The 17680-nt window shown below is 43.9% G+C and overlaps 1 protein-coding gene across 6 annotated transcripts in view; it reads right to left on the minus strand.

Moving 5' to 3' along the window:
- TM2D1 (TM2 domain containing 1) overlaps positions 1 to 17680 on the minus strand; it is a 217128-nt gene that overhangs the window by 194662 nt on the left and 4786 nt on the right. For 4 of the 6 annotated variants that reach the window (XM_073643777.1, XM_073643779.1, XM_073643776.1 and 1 more), the window contains exons 3-6: positions 11338 to 11446; positions 11160 to 11251; positions 9880 to 9953; positions 8248 to 8365 (exon numbers count right to left, since the gene is read on the minus strand). In XM_073643777.1, the coding sequence (XP_073499878.1) occupies positions 8255 to 8365; positions 9880 to 9953; positions 11160 to 11251; positions 11338 to 11446 (386 nt within the window). In that variant the 3' untranslated portion in view covers positions 8248 to 8254. Of the gene's footprint in view, positions 1 to 4386; positions 5977 to 8247; positions 8366 to 9879; positions 9954 to 11159; positions 11252 to 11337; positions 11447 to 17680 lie in introns of those variants that run through there. The other 2 variants (XM_073643774.1, XM_073643773.1) reach the window with 2 other exon arrangements.

Consider the following 17680-nt stretch of genomic DNA (forward strand, 5'->3'; position numbering starts at 1 on the left):
GACGCAAAGCCTTTAATAAATAACAATGAAATTCCAGGTTGTGAGGTAGCAAAACACGAAAATGCCAATGATGGGGAGGGGGGGGGGGGGATTTTTGCGAGCCACTATATGTCTGTATAGGAGCAACAGACGCAAAAAGATATGACATCCCTTTAACATCAACTGCTTGGGTCTCCTATTATATAGTGTCGCCATACCCCTCTGCACTGTATACAGTATCTGTCACAGTTCTGATGACCACAAAACAAAAACATCGTAGATCCCTACGGCAACAAATGTCGTCAATTTAGAACTATCTATTCCAGACAGCGCTTAACAATGGGATCATATTAAATTGCAAACCTGGGCTTCTCTCCGTGGCCGGTTTTACACATGAAGTTAGAAGACGCCCTCGTCTACGACATCCAGGGCTAGTTTGGAGAACGGATTACTGTACAGCGCCGTATTTCACTTTTACTGCAGTGCTCGGAGCATTGTGAGGTCAGCACTTTACCATGCCACGGCCTCCGCACCGCGTCCTCCTGCAGTCACACACCCGGCCATTCACAAAGGTGAAGCCGTATATCAGCCGTTACAGAACCGTACGGCGGCTGTGATAGTCTGAGCGCAATACAATAATCATGCGGAATATAACAACACCCTGCAAGTAGAAGGCAAAATGCAGAACGTCACAGAGCAAAAGCCAAGAGCGCGACACGCAACTGGAATTACACCCAGAGAACAATTTACTGCAGATTTTTTTACTCTCATTTTTCTTTTTAAGTTTTGATGGTAGATAGTTTAATTCTATTTTCTGCAGGTGATTATGGGGGCGGATATGAGATGAGCGGCTATTAATCGCATTTATAGATGTGCGTTACAGCAGCTACGTGGACTACAGGAACAGTCCGGGGGGGGGGGGGGGGGAGTAATGACTTCTAGAGGAGAATGATGTGGGCATGCTCTGTGACCTGTGCAGAGGATAGGTCATCAATGCTAATCTGTCCGACACCCGGCAGCTCTGTGCAGCTATTATCCAATGGATAGGTCATCAATGCTAAAGCAATGGAAACCTCTTTAAAGAGGATCTGTCACCAGATTTCACAATAGAAACAAATATTGGACCAGATGAAGCCGGAGTAATTACTATGAAAATCCATACCAGAATGGCTGTATTATCTTGATATTAAAATGAACATATTGTCAGTTCAGCTATAGAATTAAAGAGCTTGTGAGTTCGAGTGTATTCAATCTCCATCCACCCAGCTGGACTGTCAGCTGCAGCTTGTACTGAACAGTGTTAAAACTCAGCAACAGGAGGGAGGAGGAACACTGAGGGTCAATAAGGCTAGATGGGCAGGGGTTGAGCAATAGTAGGGAGGAGGGAGACTGAGGTGCTGTTAATTAGACTAAAGATGGAGATTCACCAGCATGGTGGAGGTACACGGAGGTGTTCTCAATCAAGGCAGGAGGGTAGAGATTCAGTACCTGCAGCAGGGAGGAGGGGCACTGAGGATCTGTCATTCAGGTTGGGTGTGTGAAGATTGAAATAACATTTCATAAAGGATTATGCCAGCCATTCTGACATGGATTTTTTTAGAAGAAATTACATCAGCCTCATCAGGGCTAGGATTTATTTAGTAATATGTGCAGTTTTTATTGCAAAATCCGGTGTCAGACTCACTTTCAGTATCTGCTGTGTAGCAATAATATTTCATAAAAAGTGGCAATTGTAGCAAAAAGGCAGAAACTGAAATAAAATCTGAATCTCATCTTATCGCTGGTTGGAGAAATATTATTTAAGAAGGGGCAAACTTTTCTTATCGATACACACAAGACGTGATAGGAGAATGAACTCGTAACTTGGCTGCTGAACATGAAAGTTGTAAATCTCAAAAACTTGTCAACTAGACACAGCAAAAATTCCTTCTCAGCGAGAGCTGGCAAAGCCACGGGCGCGTTACATAACATCGAGGATCGGGTGATGATAGGCAAAGCACATTAACCTACGGTCTAACAGCTCACTATGGCCAAGATGCGGGAAGCAGAGCCATTGTTCTCTCCAGCGATGGCTTATACAAAGGGAAGCCCGATAGCAATGAGCGATCTAAAATATCAGATACGTGACGGTATATAGCAGTGGGAACGACGCAGATCGATCTGTTGTATTAAAAGCATCTCTCGGCGTCTGTGGTCCCGGCGAGCAGCTCAGTCGGCCTAGCGCAATATATCATGTGGTTAATATTTCATTACTGTCCGGCTTCTACATCAAAGGTTGACACGATGAAGGAAAAGTAATCCTTATCTCGCATGGAAGCATTTCAACAACTATCTAAATGTCGCCATAATAACTCCAGCTTTACACTACAATGCGCTCTGTTCAGCGGGTGGTGGTGCACAACAGTGCCCCTTATGGCAGGAGCTGGTACTGCAATGTCCACAAACAGGTTTTATTGACGATTGAAATCGGGGCAGCACGGTAGCTCAGTGGATAGCACTGTATGGTGGCTCAGTGGATAGCACTGCACGGTGGCTCAGTGGATAGCACTGCACGGTGGCTCAGTGGATAGCACTGTTGTTTTGCAGCACTGGGGCCCTGGGTTCAAATCCCACCAAGGACAACATCTGCAAGGAGTTTGTATGTTCTCCCCGTGTTTGCGTGGGATTCCCCCGGGTTCTCCGGTTTCCTCCCACACTCCAAAGACATACTGATAGGGAATGTAGATTGTGAGCCCCAATGGGGACAGTGATGATAATGTCTGTAAAGCGCTGTGGAATTAATGGCGCTATATACAATACAGACCAAAAGTTTGGACACACCTTCTCATTTAAAGATTTTTCTGTATTTTCATGACTTTGAAAATTGTACATTCACACTGAAGGCATCAAAACTATGAATTAACACATGTGGAATTATATACTTAACAAGAAAGTGTGAAACAACTGAAAATATGTCTTATATTCTAGGTTCTTCAAAGTAGCCACCTTTTGCTTTGATGACTGCTTTCCACACTCTTGGCATTCTCTTGATGAGCTTCAAGAGGTAGTCACTGGAAATGGTCTTCCAACAATCTTGAAAGAGTTCCCAGAGATGCTTAGCACTTGTTGGCCCTTTTGCCTTCACTCTGCGGTCCAGCTCACCCCAAACCATCTGGATTGGGTTCAGGTCTGGTGACTGTGGAGGCCAGGTCATCTGGCGTAGCACCCCATCACTCTCCTTCTTGGTAAATAGCCCTTACACAGCCTGGAGGTGGGTTTGGGGTCATTGTCCTGTTGAAAAATAAATGATGGTCCAACTAAACGCAAACCGGATGGAATAGCATGCCGCTGCAAGATGCTGTGGTAGCCATGCTGGTTTAGTATGCCTTCAATTTTGAATAAATCCCCAACAGTGTCACCAGTAAAGCACCCCCACACCATCACACCTCCTCCTCCATGCTTCACGGTGGGAACCAGACATGTAGAGTCCATCCGTTCACCTTTTCTGCATCGCACAAAGACACGGTGGTTGGAACCAAAGATCTCAAATTTGGACTCATCAGACCAAAGCACAGATTTCCACTGGTCTAATGTCCATTCCTTGTGTTCTTTAGCCCAAACAAGTCTCTTCTGCTTGTTGCCTGTCCTTAGCAGTGGTTTCCTAGCAGCTATTTTACCATGAAGGCCTGCTGCACAAAGTCTCCTCTTAACAGTTGTTGTAGAGATGAGTCTGCTGCTAGAACTCTGTGTGGCATTGACCTGGTCTCTAATCTGAGCTGCTGTTAACCTGCGATTTCTGAGGCTGGTGACTCGGATAAACTTATCCTCAGAAGCAGAGGTGACTCTTGGTCTTCCTTTCCTGGGGCGGTCCTCATGTGAGCCAGTTTCTTTGTAGCGCTTGATGGTTTTTGCAACTGCACTTGGGGACACATTCAAAGTTTGCCCAATTTTTCGGACTGTCTGACCTTCATTTCTTAAAGTAATGATGGCCACTCGTTTTTCTTTACTTAGCTGCTTTTTTCTTGCCATAATACAAATTCTAACAGTCTATTCAGTAGGACTATCAGCTGTGTATCCACCTGACTTCTGCACAACACAACTGATGGTCCCAACCCCATTTATAAGGCAAGAAATCCCACTTATTAAACCTGACAGGGCACACCTGTGAAGTGAAAACCATTTCCGGTGACTACCTCTTGAAGCTCATCAAGAGAATGCCAAGAGTGTGCAAAGCAGTCATCAAAGCAAAAGGTGGCTACTTTGAAGAACCTAGAATATAAGACATATTTTCAGTTGTTTCACACTTTTTTGTTAAGTATATAATTCCACATGTGTTAATTCATAGTTTTGATGCCTTCAGTGTGAATGTACAATTTTCAAAGTCATGAAGATACAGAAAAATCTTTAAATGAGAAGGTGTGTCCAAACTTTTGGTCTGTATTGTAAGTGAGTAAAATAAATAAAGAAAAATTATATTGCATGAAAGTGGATCATAAAATCACACCTCCACTACTGGACAACAAAGGGAGGTGGAAAAAAATGGAAAAAAATTGATACTCACCTCTCCGACGGGGCGGATCCTTCTCACACAGCGCTGCGTCTCCCACACTGGGGGCATCATGTCAACGCTCAGCCGAAATGTGAACGCTACAGCTGATCAGTGCCTGCCGATTAGCTGCAGCGTCACAAGTTGATGCCACAGGCCTATGGAGGACGCAGTGTTGAGTACAGAAGGGAAGTGTCGGCCTAGAAGGAGAGCATGTTTTTTTTTTTTTTTTTTTTTATCTCCCAAGACCAACTCATAAGGTTGCCCAGTAGAGAACGAATTCGTCCAACTATTTTTTGTGGAATTTTAGGTAATTAATGTGAATACTGGGGTTATTCCAGTGAACGGGGCTGAGCTGTAGTACTAGAGAAAAAAAAATCCCCAAAAATGATCCCGTTTCTTCAATACTTCTTTTTTCTCTTTCTTTATAAGTAGTACTAGAGAAAGTCACACATTTGGGCACAGCCGTTTCAGGAAGGGGCGAGATCCGAGCTCCCTTATCTTTGGGAGATCCAAGGAGCGGACCCTTATTACTTGCCTATTAAAGGCTTATCTTGAGTATAAGCAGTAAAATCCTTGAAAACCCCTTTAAAACAGAAAAAAAAATGCAATTTAGTTTGTGAACCCCCCCCCCCAATTTGCAATTTTATTGCCATTCCTAATGTGCATTACCAGTAATCTGTATCAACTAAATAAATAAATATCTGCAATATTCACACCACAAGCCGTCCCGTCAGGTTCGCCACATTTACAGTTTTTGTTGGTGCAGGTTCCAGCCCAACACCGAGTGCATCGACAAGAACGGCAGAGAGAAAGTTACAGGTAAATGTCTGTGTGAATATATCGAGGCGGCAGAACAATCCCCGGCACTTTCCAGATCAATACAATGTTCTCCTGAAATCTAATGGTGGAAAGTTATTTAGCTGCAGCAACACAAATAGTCCGGAAACCTAATTCATTCCTTATGTTGGAGCGTCTCAGTTCTTGGCAGATGCTGATAACACTATGATAGATTAAAAAGCAATGTTCTATTCTGAGCCGGGAGACCGCAAGAAACGAGATTTACTTCTCAGAACGCTGCGCTGTTCGCTAGACGGGAGCAATATGGACAAAACAGCAGACATATCGACACCCGGAGATTATCTCAGACGTCTGGATTAGGTGATCATCGCCGGCATCCAGTAAGAGAAGAATGAATATTAACGTACAGGATTCCTTGAGAGTCGATCCCTTGTCCGTTCTCAAGATTTTACCCATCAATTATTTATGTCGATGACATGATAAAGTGACATCGGGGGGCATCCTGCAGAAATAACTGTGGTCTTGTAGACAGGAAAGTTCCAATTTTCTCCAGTGCAATAAGACGACGAAAACTCCTAGGAAGAAATTCACATGAAATAAATGTTGATCCACCATCGGGACTGGAGATTGTAGTCAGCCACTGTCGGTGGGGACTACGACTTATTCTGGGGCTGCCAAGAAAATATGGAGTATAAAAAATAAAAATTAGAGGTGCAATTCTTATAGATTGATAGGTAGAAAGGACAGCACTCCTGATGTTGTAACATATATGTACCAACTACTTGAAAAGATGTTAAGCCTGGATGCGGCTTAAGCTGCTGGATGGAAACACATTGCATGCAAAACGCAGCTGCAATGTGTAGCGGCTGCTGCCAAGTACTGCAGAATGCTTTCCACTACAGAGTTCTGCAGCACTCAGCAGTGGCCACTACACATGCAGGCGCTTAACTGTTTCATTCAAACTGTTTACATCCAGCCATGGCTGAAGCAAATAATGGCTGATCAGTGGTGGGTGCCGGATGTTGGACCTCTATCAATATGTTGTGCCTAATCTCATCCCACAAATGGATGGAACTGTGCATTCAGATTGCAAGAAGTTTACTGCAATAACATCCCAGGGATAACACACAGGAGTTGTGCCCATGCCATCCACTGCAGAGACGGGCTGTAGCACGCAGCTGAACTCCTTTTGCATGTCTTGGGATTGGACCTAACTCCGATCCTAGCACTTTAATCCCCATAGAAGTTTGACAGAAGGAGATCTCTCCCTCTTGCTGCTCATTGGCACCGCAGTGGCCCGATGACAAGGTGCCGATGGGTGGCAGTGGCAACCTGAAGCCTAACAAAGGACTTGGTGTCTCCCATACATCTCAGCCCATCAGATTCCCTAAGTTTAATTCTACTGAGGTTTTCTAAGAGATGCCATCCTGGGGGGGGTCTCACCAAGAATAACCTCATGGCCCAACATTAACATGGGTTTATGAGAGATCGGTACTGTCCAACTAATCTGATCAGCTTTAATGAGGAGGTAAGTTCCAGACTGGACCAGGGTAACACCATGAATGTCTTCCATCTGGAGTTTTTAAAGGTATTTGATCACCTGCCACATAAAATGTTGGTTCAGAAAATAAGAGCAATGCACCTAGAGAAAAATGTGTTCTTGGGTTATGAAATGGCTCAAAGATAAAAAAAAACAAAGGATGGTTATTAATGAAACACACTCGGATTGGGTTACAGGATTCACACAGGGGTCAGAATTGGGCCCTCTTAAAATATTTAGTAATGACCATGTCGTGGGCATAAAGAGTAAAATTGCAATATTTGCAGAGGATAATAAACATGATCTAAACACGATGCAAATAAAATAATGGGATACATTAAAAGCAGCCTAGATGCTCAAGACAAGAACACAATTTTGCCTCTATTCAAGCCCCTAGTGCAGCCACACTTCGATACTGTGTACAAGTTTGGTCTCCGGTGGTTAAGAAGGACAGAGCTGAACTAGGGCGGGTGCAGAAGAGCAACCAAGGTTATTAAGAGAATGGGTGAACAGCAATACCAAGACAAGTTATCAAACTTGGGGTTATTCAGTTTGAAAAAAACGAAGGCTACAATGTATAAATATATGAAGAGACAGTACAGAGATCTTTCTAATGATCTTTTTACACCTAGGCCTTTGTGACAAGGGGGCATCCTCTACGTCAAGAGAAAGGAAGGTTTAATCATAATCACAGACGCAGATTCTTTACTGAGCGAGCAGTGAGACTATGGATTCTTTACTGTACAAGCAGTGAGACTATGGATTCTTTACTGTACAAGCAGTGAGACTATGGATTCTTTACTGTACAAGCAGTGAGACTATGGATTCTTTACTGTACAAGCAGTGAGATTCTGGAACACAAAATGCTCATCCACAAAATGTTGTAATGGATGATTCACAAATGAGTTCAAGGATGGCCTAGATGCCTTTCTTGGAAAAATGGTACCAGTAAAAACTACAGCTTGTACTGCAAAAAATAAATCCTTATAGAGCAAATAACCTTCTCCACAAACTTCAGGCCCATCTGGAGAAATTGCTCACATTGCATACGGTGCGGCAGGAGCACACACAGATTAAATATCGAAACCTAAATCTATAGTAAATCCTACACATGTGGAAAGAGAAAGGCATCTCCAGCAGATCTAGGTCACCTTGTCTACTCTGTACAAGTGGGTTGAGGACTATACCCCCGGGCATTGTGAGGTGATGTACCTCCGTCATATGAACAGTCCGATGCATTTCTCCATCTCAGCCTGTAAATGTAGGTGGAGACCCCCTTTAATCTTTGTAGATGGGTTCTCTCACACATGACAAATACAGTGAAGAAGAAAGGGATTCAGAAATCAGATTTAAGGCAAATGACAATAGTTTAAAGTTCCCTTTGATGTGACGTGTGACTTACTGTGAAGCTATGGGTACAACTGCGACTCTCTGAACGTCTCGTTATTGATAGTCAAGTGCATCAGCCTAGCCCCGTAGTAGTCGATGATATAACTGGATCCATCAGACGGGCCGACGATCTGCAAGGGAAAAAAAATAATATTATAGAAAAACAATAAACTATAACTCCTAAAATCCTCCTGGAGTGTCGTAGGTAACGGGCCTCTGCTCTATTGACAACCAGAGCTGCATTGCCACATGTAAGTTAAAGTGATTATCCCCAAATTAGATGTACACTTTCAAAAATAACCCCAAATACACATAAAAGAAAAGAGGAAAATAAAAAAAGGAGAGAAAGAGGAAAATAAAGAGCGAAAGAAAGATTTTTCTCTTACAAGTTCGGGTCACCAATATATTAAATGAGGTTCGGGTCAGGTGGCAGAACCCGAAATTCTACCGGTCCGCATATCACTACCCGTTACTTATTTTTTATTCTTCTGTTGATTGAGCCATACAACATCTTTTTTTTTTTTTTTAGCGGGATAAGATGTCGTTTTGTTTTTTTAAATAGTACCAATATGGTCAACATGACATTCTGATCACTTTTTGTAAAAAAAATAAATCATTTTTACCCTCGTTAGCAAAAAAAGCAATTCTGGTATTGTTTATTTGTACATATTTTTTTTTTTTACATGCAGGATAGAGAAAATTAGCTTATTTTTTTTTTTAGTACGGTTCATTACTGTTACAATGATCCAAAATCATAGATACATTTTTTAATGTGAAAAAAATAATTTTCCTGGGGCTTTTTTTATTTACACATTAAGGAGACTTGACCATGCAATCACAAACTAAATATATAATGTAAAAATGACAAAAGTATTCTTAGAGTGATACCTTTATTGGCTAACCAGAAAAAAAAATATATATTTTATATATATATATATATTATATATATATATATATATATATATATATATATATATATATATATATATATATATATATATATATATATATAATAGTACAGACCAAAAGTTTGGACACACCTTCTCATTTAAAGATTTTTCTGTATTTTCATGACTATGAAAATTGTACATTCACACTGAAGGCATCAAAACTATGAATTAACACATGTGGAATTATATGTGCAAAGCAGTCATCAAAGCAAAAGATGGCTACTTTGAAGAACCTAGAATATAAGACATATTTTCAGTTGTTTCACACTTTTTTGTTAAGTATATAATTCCACATGTGTTAATTCATAGTTTTGATGCCTTCAGTGTGAATGTACAATTTTCAGTCATGAAAATACAGAAAAATATTTAAATGAGAAGGTGTGTCCAAACTTTTGGTCTGTACTGTAATATATATATATCTAAATTTTCTTTTTTTTCTGGTTAGCCATTAAAGGTATCACTCCAAGAATACTTTTGTCATTTGTACATCATATATTTAGTTTGTGATTGCATGGTCAAGTCCCCTTAATATGTAAATAAAAAAAGCCCCAGGAAATGGTTTTTTTTTAATGTGAAAAATTCAAAGTGTAGAAATGAATGTAAATGCAAAAGTCTTCACATTGTGCTCTGAATTGTCCAGCGAGAAACTTTTTTTTTTTTTTAAATCCAATTCTAGAATTGTGCGTGGAGCTCACCTGCATGGAGATGAGGATAAAATCAATGAGACTGCCGATCCCACAAAACCCGACTGTGCAGAACTTCAGCATTCCTGCAAAGAGAGAGAATTACAGATCACAGACGCAACGGCCGAGGTGTCACACCAACCACAGAGCGCACACTTGTATTCAGGATTGTCAGACATTAGTTATTAGGGGGGTGTTAAGGTTTTAATTTTTCCTATTCCCTTTTATAAGGGATATCCAGTATATAAAACCCATTTAATTCAGCATCTTCAACTCTTACAAGACAGAAAAGTAATAAAAAGCATCTCTCTCCCTGGAGGACTGGTCCTATCCAGCATTACACAGGAAACCCATTCATAGAAATGGACAAGGTGTAATACTTAAATTCTCCTGTGGTGGCATTGTTGGGAAAGTCAACACTTAGCAAACTAACAATGCTTAGTTTCCCAGTGAAAGGATCAGCCTAAATTCAAAGGGATCTTCTGAAAAGCATGAAATGTCCACAGTAATCTGCAGCCATGGGCCTTTTACACAGACCGATCACTGATAAAGATCGATATCCAGGGAGCGAACAATCAGCATTATTTCAGTATTATAGTAGTTATATTCTTGTACATAGGGGCAGTATTATAGTAGTTATATTCTTGTACATAGGGGGCAGTATTATAGTAGTTATATTCTTGTACATAGGGGGCAGTATTATAGTAGTTATATTCTTGTACATAGGGGCAGTATTATAGTAGTTATATTCTTGTACATAGGGGCAGTATTATAGTAGTTATATTCTTGTACATAGGGGGCAGTATTATAGTAGTTATATTCTTGTACATAGGGGGCAGTATTATAGTAGTTATATTCTTGTACATAGGGGGCAGTATTATAGTAGTTATATTCTTGTACATAGGGGCAGTATTATAGTAGTTATATTCTTGTACATAGGGGCAGTATTATAGTAGTTATATTCTTGTACATAGGGGCAGTATTATAGTAGTTATATTCTTGTACATAGGGGGCAGTATTATAGTAGTTATATTCTTGTACATAGGAGCAGTATTATAGTAGTTATATTCTTGTACATAGGGGCAGTATTATAGTAGTTATATTCTTGTACATAGGGGCAGTATTATAGTAGTTATATTCTTGTACATAGGAGCAGTATTATAGTAGTTATATTCTTGTACATAGGGGCAGTATTATAGTAGTTATATTCTTGTACATATGTTGCAGTATTAAAGTATTTTTATCCTTGTGCAGTGGCTTTTGGATGATATATAATGAGAACAGTCTCTTACCTAGAGCGGGGTAACCCAGGTAGAACCGGTCAGCTCCCAACCATCCAAGAAATAATGACAGGGCCACGGCCACTTTGTAGGAATACCCGTTCCTGCAGGTGTTAAAAAAAAAAAAATCTGTGTGACCTCCTGTGATCAGAACCCGGCTCTACGGAGTGTACATGGATCTGGTACTTACACATTGCGGCACGGGAAGGGTCTGAGGAACCCGATTTCTTTTCCAGAGAACGTGGTGACGTTTCCGCCATTATCTTTACAGGAGATATTTGGTGCAGGATAACAAGGAGCTAAGTGAGAAAGATACACATGATTAAGGGGGAGAAGTCCGGGGGCAGCAGCCGCGCATTACATTTATCGCAATTATGCATTTAAAGGGGTTGTCGGGACATTTTTAAAATTGGTATAAAGGCAGGAAATCATATTAAATAATAAAACTAGCATTATTCCTTTATTTAAATCCCTGCCATTCTCCACGCTCCTGTAGCGATAACATCATGTCAGTTATTCACATGACCGCTGCAGCCAATCACTGGTCTTAGCATTCCTTCAGACATGTGACCTATGAGGACAGCGATTGTCTGCAGCAGTCACGTGAACGGTGGGGACCACCTGGCAGAGGCAGAGCTAAAAGGCTAAACTAGATCCCAGAGTCAACAGTGACCACAGCACCCAACTGGTTTTATAGAGGAAGGCTGGGCTTCTTCTTAAAGCCCCTGAATGCCCCCAAAAATGCTCATAGGACAGCAATGTGTTGTTGCTGAGAGTCGTATCAGACTGCAATACAAAAAAAAAAAAAAAAAGTTTTTAGACCAGAAAAATCCACGGAACACAAATGTCTCAATTTTTCCATTGTGTTCCTTTAAATTCTCCTCTTCTCTGTTGGCCCCGTACACATTAGGTTAGTAAATTTGGTTTTATGAATTAAAACCCCAGTAGAGAGAAACATATAAAGAATAATCATCCCTCATTATCATCTCTCCATAAAGCTTTATAGTCCCGCTAACAACAACATCAAGGAAAAACAGCAGAAAAATAAGAATGTTACAAGTACAAATCAGCTGAGCAGCGATCACATAAAATCCAGAGAATTCTTATTTCATTAGTTAGAAGAAAAAAAAAAAGTTATTGCATGGAAACCATCAGCAGGTTGCAGTTGGTGGATCTTTTTTAATTGTGTTATTGAACCATTTTATTTTATATTATATAAAAAAAAAACACATACGGTAGTTATTACATGGAAACAATCAGCAGGATGCAGTTTCTGGATCGTTTTATTATTATAGTGTTATCCAGTCAATTTGTACATGAGAAAAGCAGTTATTACAAGGAAACCATCAGCAAGTCACAGCTGACGGATCTTCTTTTATTCATGAGTTATGGGGATATTTTTATTCATTTATTTTACATCATTTAAGAAAATAAACAATTATTACATGGAAACCATCAGCAAATTGCAGATGATGGATTTTTAATTTTATTTGTGTGTTATCTGGTCATTTAAAAAAAAATAAAAAATACAGAAAAAAAAAGCCACTTATTAGATGAAAATCATCAGCAAGTTGCAGAACAGTTGATAAACCTTCTATTCGTGGGTTATGTGGTCATTTTTATATTCTATAGCAAAAATAAAAGTTTTACATGGAATGGAAACCATCAGAAAGTTAAGTTTATGGATATTTCATTTCAATCATGTGCTGGTCATTATACAGCAAAAAAAATAAATAAATAAAAAAAAAATCATTCTTGTCTTATAGGGTTATTTTTCTACATTATGTAAAAAAAACAGCTATAAATGGAAACTATCAGCAAGTTGGAGATGATGGATGTTTTATTTTAGACTTTTTTTAATCAGGTCCTTGAGAGAATCATGGGCCGTGTTTAAAGAATGACAGATATAGACCGCGCCTCTCTGAGGGGGCCCCCAGGAATATCATCATTGGGGTAAACACGAGTTAAAGGGGAACTTCCTTGAAGATGTCTCCATGTGATGATGATACCACTGAAGCGTATCTTACGTTTCTAAAGCATATTGAGAATCGCAGTCAGGCCAGGACTTAGCTATAATAGGCAAGAGAAAAATATGCCGCCATTCGGTTGTGTGAATTAGCCCTTAAACGGGTTTACTCTGTCGCCTCATTGCGGGACACAGGACCATGGGTGTTATGCTGCTGTCCACTAGGAGGCGACACTATGCATAATCTGAAAAAGATTAACCGTGGCTCCTCCTCTGCAGCATACACCCCTGGACGGCATCAGCCTTCTCCAGTTTTTGCTTTGTGTCGTATAGGAGGCACACCTAAAACTTTTTCTCCGTTTTTCACCGACGGCTTTACAGATGAAGAAAAGTGGGTCTACTGCGAGACTCCCGGCATGGCTCCTTCCTCGGCCCCTTATTATGGGGTGCACGGTTGAAGTTGAGATGGCTATTCCCCATGTCGCTCCTTCCCCAGCCACTCGGGTGCTGGTTCAAAGTAGAGACCCCCCTCCTTCCCCAATTCCTTTTGGTTTCTGGGTTGAGGTCGAGGCGAGGATATAGCCCCCTGACGGTGACAACAGCACCTCCCTAATCCCCCCTGGAGGTATTAGGCTGAAACGCCTCAGGTAGGGCCTGTACAGGCAGCAGCTCTCAGCAGCCAGCACAGGCTGAATCCAGGGACCCCAGCCCTGCTGCGGGCTCCTGTCAGGACCGGGGGGACCGCAGGCAGAACACAACAGAGGCACAGGCCTCCCTGCGCCCTGTTTCTGCGGCAGCACCAGCTCTACGGTGCCTCAGAGGGACCCTTCACAGGGCCCCCCCTTCCGCTTATACCCCACCGCTATCCTGCCTTTAAATCCAGGGGGGTCCGGTTCAGATCCGGCCCCCTCCCGGACTTCCACGCCGACCTGCAGTCCCTTTGGGCATCAGGCATCTAATGTAGGCCGCGGCTTCGGCCTAGCTGAAGCCGCCACCTCCTCTCCCCGCCCCGCGGATGATAAATATGACACTACAGTGTCATAGAGGGGGCGGATAGAGACTGAAAGGGCGCGATTTCACACAGTTCTGCGCCCCTTTTCAGCTCTCCGCCCCCCTTCTTTCTTAACTTTACTCCAGCGGCCATTATCTGCTGCAGGATAAGGGAGACCTCCGGGGGGCACAGGACCGTGGATCTTCGGCGCTGGACCTAGGGGCACACTGGTGGGATAAGATCACAGCTGGAGTTCTTCCTCGGCTGTGAGTCCATTATTCCTTATAGGCTCCTCTGCATAGCCACCCCTGTAGGGCCCTCTGCATAGCCACCCCAGTGCACTATGCCGGGCTCTGTACAGCGTGCAGCAATACTCTCCCAAGTGGCAGCACGTACCCGCACTGCCAGGACTGCATCCAGACTACTGTGCCAGAGCCCCAAGAAGCCCCTGTCAATGCTTCGGTGTTTAATGCCACGCTGGAATGGGTCACTCAGATGTTGCAATTTATGATGCAGTCTATAGATAACCTAACCTCCACATTGCTTCAGGCTCTGCAAAGTTATGCCTCGGCTATGAACACTACCCAGCAAAGGGAAGGCTCGACTAGGACATGACGACCCGGGCACATCCACGTTTTGGTCAGGACGCAAGCGGACCCACAGGTCACGTTCATCTGCGTCATCCCATAACACACGGTCATCCCCTTCTAGGGAGAGACACCGTAGTTCCAGGTCATCTAGACCGTCCCCTACCAGGGACAGACAATGCAGTTCTCCGCAGCGATCCCCGACCAGAGAAGGCCTCCACCCTGGTTCACCCAGCAGGAGACACCTTAGCGATACACAGGATTCGGAAGGCATCTGTGATTCCGACTCAGACAAGGAAACTGAAGGGTCTTTGATCCCAATCCCCCTAGCAATACAGCGCTAGTTGAGGACGTAATCTCGTCAATCCATCGGGTGCTGGACATTTCTGATCCGCCCCCGGAGGCATCACAACACAAGATTTCCTTTGAAGGACTTCTGAAGCCACCTAAGGTCTTCTTTGACCACCCAGAGTTTAAGTCGATCCTTAAAAAGCAGTTCTCACAGCCTGAGAAGAAGTTTACTAATCGCAAATATCTGGAGGCACAATACCCCTTCCCACAGGAGACTACCAAGGAATGGACAGATCCACCTGAAGTGGATCCCCCAGTCTCTAGGCTAGCAGCACAGTCACTCCTTTCACTGCCAGGTAGCTCAACCCTCAGGGACACCGCAGACCGGCAGGTAGAAGCATGGCTCGTTCAATTTTCGAGACCGCAGGGGCCTCTCTGGCTCCCGCGTTCGCTTCAGTTTGGGCTACCAAAGCCATCCTGGCTTGGGCCAAAAATTTACAAGCTGGCCTCCAAGTATCTGCTCCTGAGCTGTCGGACCAAGCGGTTCAAATAGCAGTTGTAGCAGATTGCATGCTTCATGCAGCTCTGGATTCTGCAAGGGGTGCAGCGGGGATAGCATCAAACGCCATCACGATTCGGCGTATCCTCTGGCTGCGGGACTGGAAAGCAGACGCAGCCTCAAAGAAGTCCCTCACGCACCTCCCGTACCTCAGTGGTCGACTTTTTGGTGAACAGTTGGACACGATGATATCCAACGCCACCAGGGGTAAGAGTACCTCTCTCCCCCAACTGAAACCCAAAAGCACTTACAAGATGCGTAACCAAACTCGATTCCGATCCTTTCGGAACTCTTCGGGCTGGTCCGTCTCGCGGCCAGCACAAAATAGCAACCGCTCCCTACGCAGGGACAACTCGCTGTCGACGCAAAAGTCGGACAAGACCTGGCAGTCAAAAGCAGGCCAGTCAAAGTTCAAAAGGAGGAAAATCTCAGACTTCCTCCTCATCATGACTCACGGACTCCGGAAGACAAAGCACCTGTAGGCGGCCGACTTTTGTTCTTTCATCAAGTCTGGTTGCCTATTACAGAAGACAGGTGGGTCAGGGAACTAGTGTCTTCGAGATACAAGATAGAGTTCACTTCCAACCCACCAAACAGACTCTTTCTGTTCCCCCAAAACCGCCAGCCAAGGCTTGTGCCTTCCGCCAAGCGGTCTTCTAGCTTCTTCAAGCAGAAGTCATAGTACCGGTCCCTGCGGCCGAGCGCTTCCGAGGGTTCTACTCCAATTTATTCGTAGTTCCCAAGAAAGGAGGCGGCGTACAGCCCATACTGGACCTAAAACAGCTCAACAAATATGTACGGGTATGTCACTTCCGCATGGAGTCCCTTCGGTCCATCATTGCGTCCATGGAAAAAGGGAGAATTTCTCGCCTCCATAGACATACAAGACGCATACCTGCATATACCAATTGCACCAGCCCATCAGAGATTTCTCAGGTTCGCAATCGACCAGGAACACTACCAGTTCGTGGCTCTCCCGTTCGGACTCGCCACGGCTCCCAGAGTGTTTACCAAAGTCATGGCAGCCACCATGGACGTCCTGCACTCCAGAGGCATAGTAGTCGTTCCATACCTGGACGATCTCCTTATCAAGGCTCCCACCTTCAAGGACTGCGAGCAAGGACTGCGAGCTCAGCATCTCAATCACAATCGACACTCTGAGTCGCCTGGGCTGGTTAGTCAACCTACAAAAGTGATCACCAACCCCGAGTCAGTCTCTGACCTTCCTGGGAATGCTATTCAACACCTTCAGGGGTCTAGTGCTCCATCCCAAGGACAAGGCACTGCCTCTCCGTCTAGGAATTAAACACTCTCCTCAGCAAACCCCCTCGATCTCTCCAGTTTGCCATGAGAGTCCTCGGCAGGATGGTGGCGGCAATAGAAGCGGTCCCATTTGCCCAGCTTCACCTCAGGCCTCTCCAACTAGCCATTCTCAAGTCATGGGACAGGAACCATTTTTCTCTCGACAGGGAGTTCCAGCTGACGTCGTCAACCAGGAGGTCCCTGCACTGGTGGCTCAAGCCAACCTCACTAACAAAGGGGAAATCCTTTCTCACGGGTCAATGGAAGGTTCTGACCACCGACGCGAGCCTGACGGGTTGGGGTGCGGTGCACCTACACCACAGAGCACAGGGCAAGTGGTACCCAGCGGAAGCGACCATGCCCATCAACATCTTGGAAATTCGTGCCATCCTCCTGGCATTGAGAGCCTTTCATCACTTACTAGCAGCCTCTCACATCAGAGTACAGTTGAACAATGCCACGGCTGTGGCATATGTGAATCACCAAGGGGGGACCCGCAGTGCCCAAGCGATGCGAGAAGTGACACACATTCTCCACTGGGCGGAAGACACAGGTTCGGTTCTCTCTGTGGTCCACATTCCGGGTGTGGACAACTGGGAAGCAGACTTCTTCAGCCGGCAAGGAATGGACTCGGGAGAGTGGTCTCTTCATCCCGAAGTTTTTCGACAGATCTGCCATCGCTGGGGGACTCCGGACGTGGACCTAATGGCATCCCACTTCAATGCCAAGGTCTCCAACTTCATGGCCAGAACTCACGACCCGTGGGCGCTAGGAGCGGACGCCCTGGTTCAGGACTGGACCCAGTTCCAGCTCCTGTACATTTTTCCACCTCTCCCC

This window comes from Phyllobates terribilis, unplaced genomic scaffold (assembly GCF_046119375.1).
Source record: "Phyllobates terribilis strain yellow unplaced genomic scaffold, ASM4611937v1 Scaffold_8__6_contigs__length_399053987, whole genome shotgun sequence".
NCBI lineage: Eukaryota > Metazoa > Chordata > Amphibia > Anura > Dendrobatidae > Phyllobates > Phyllobates terribilis.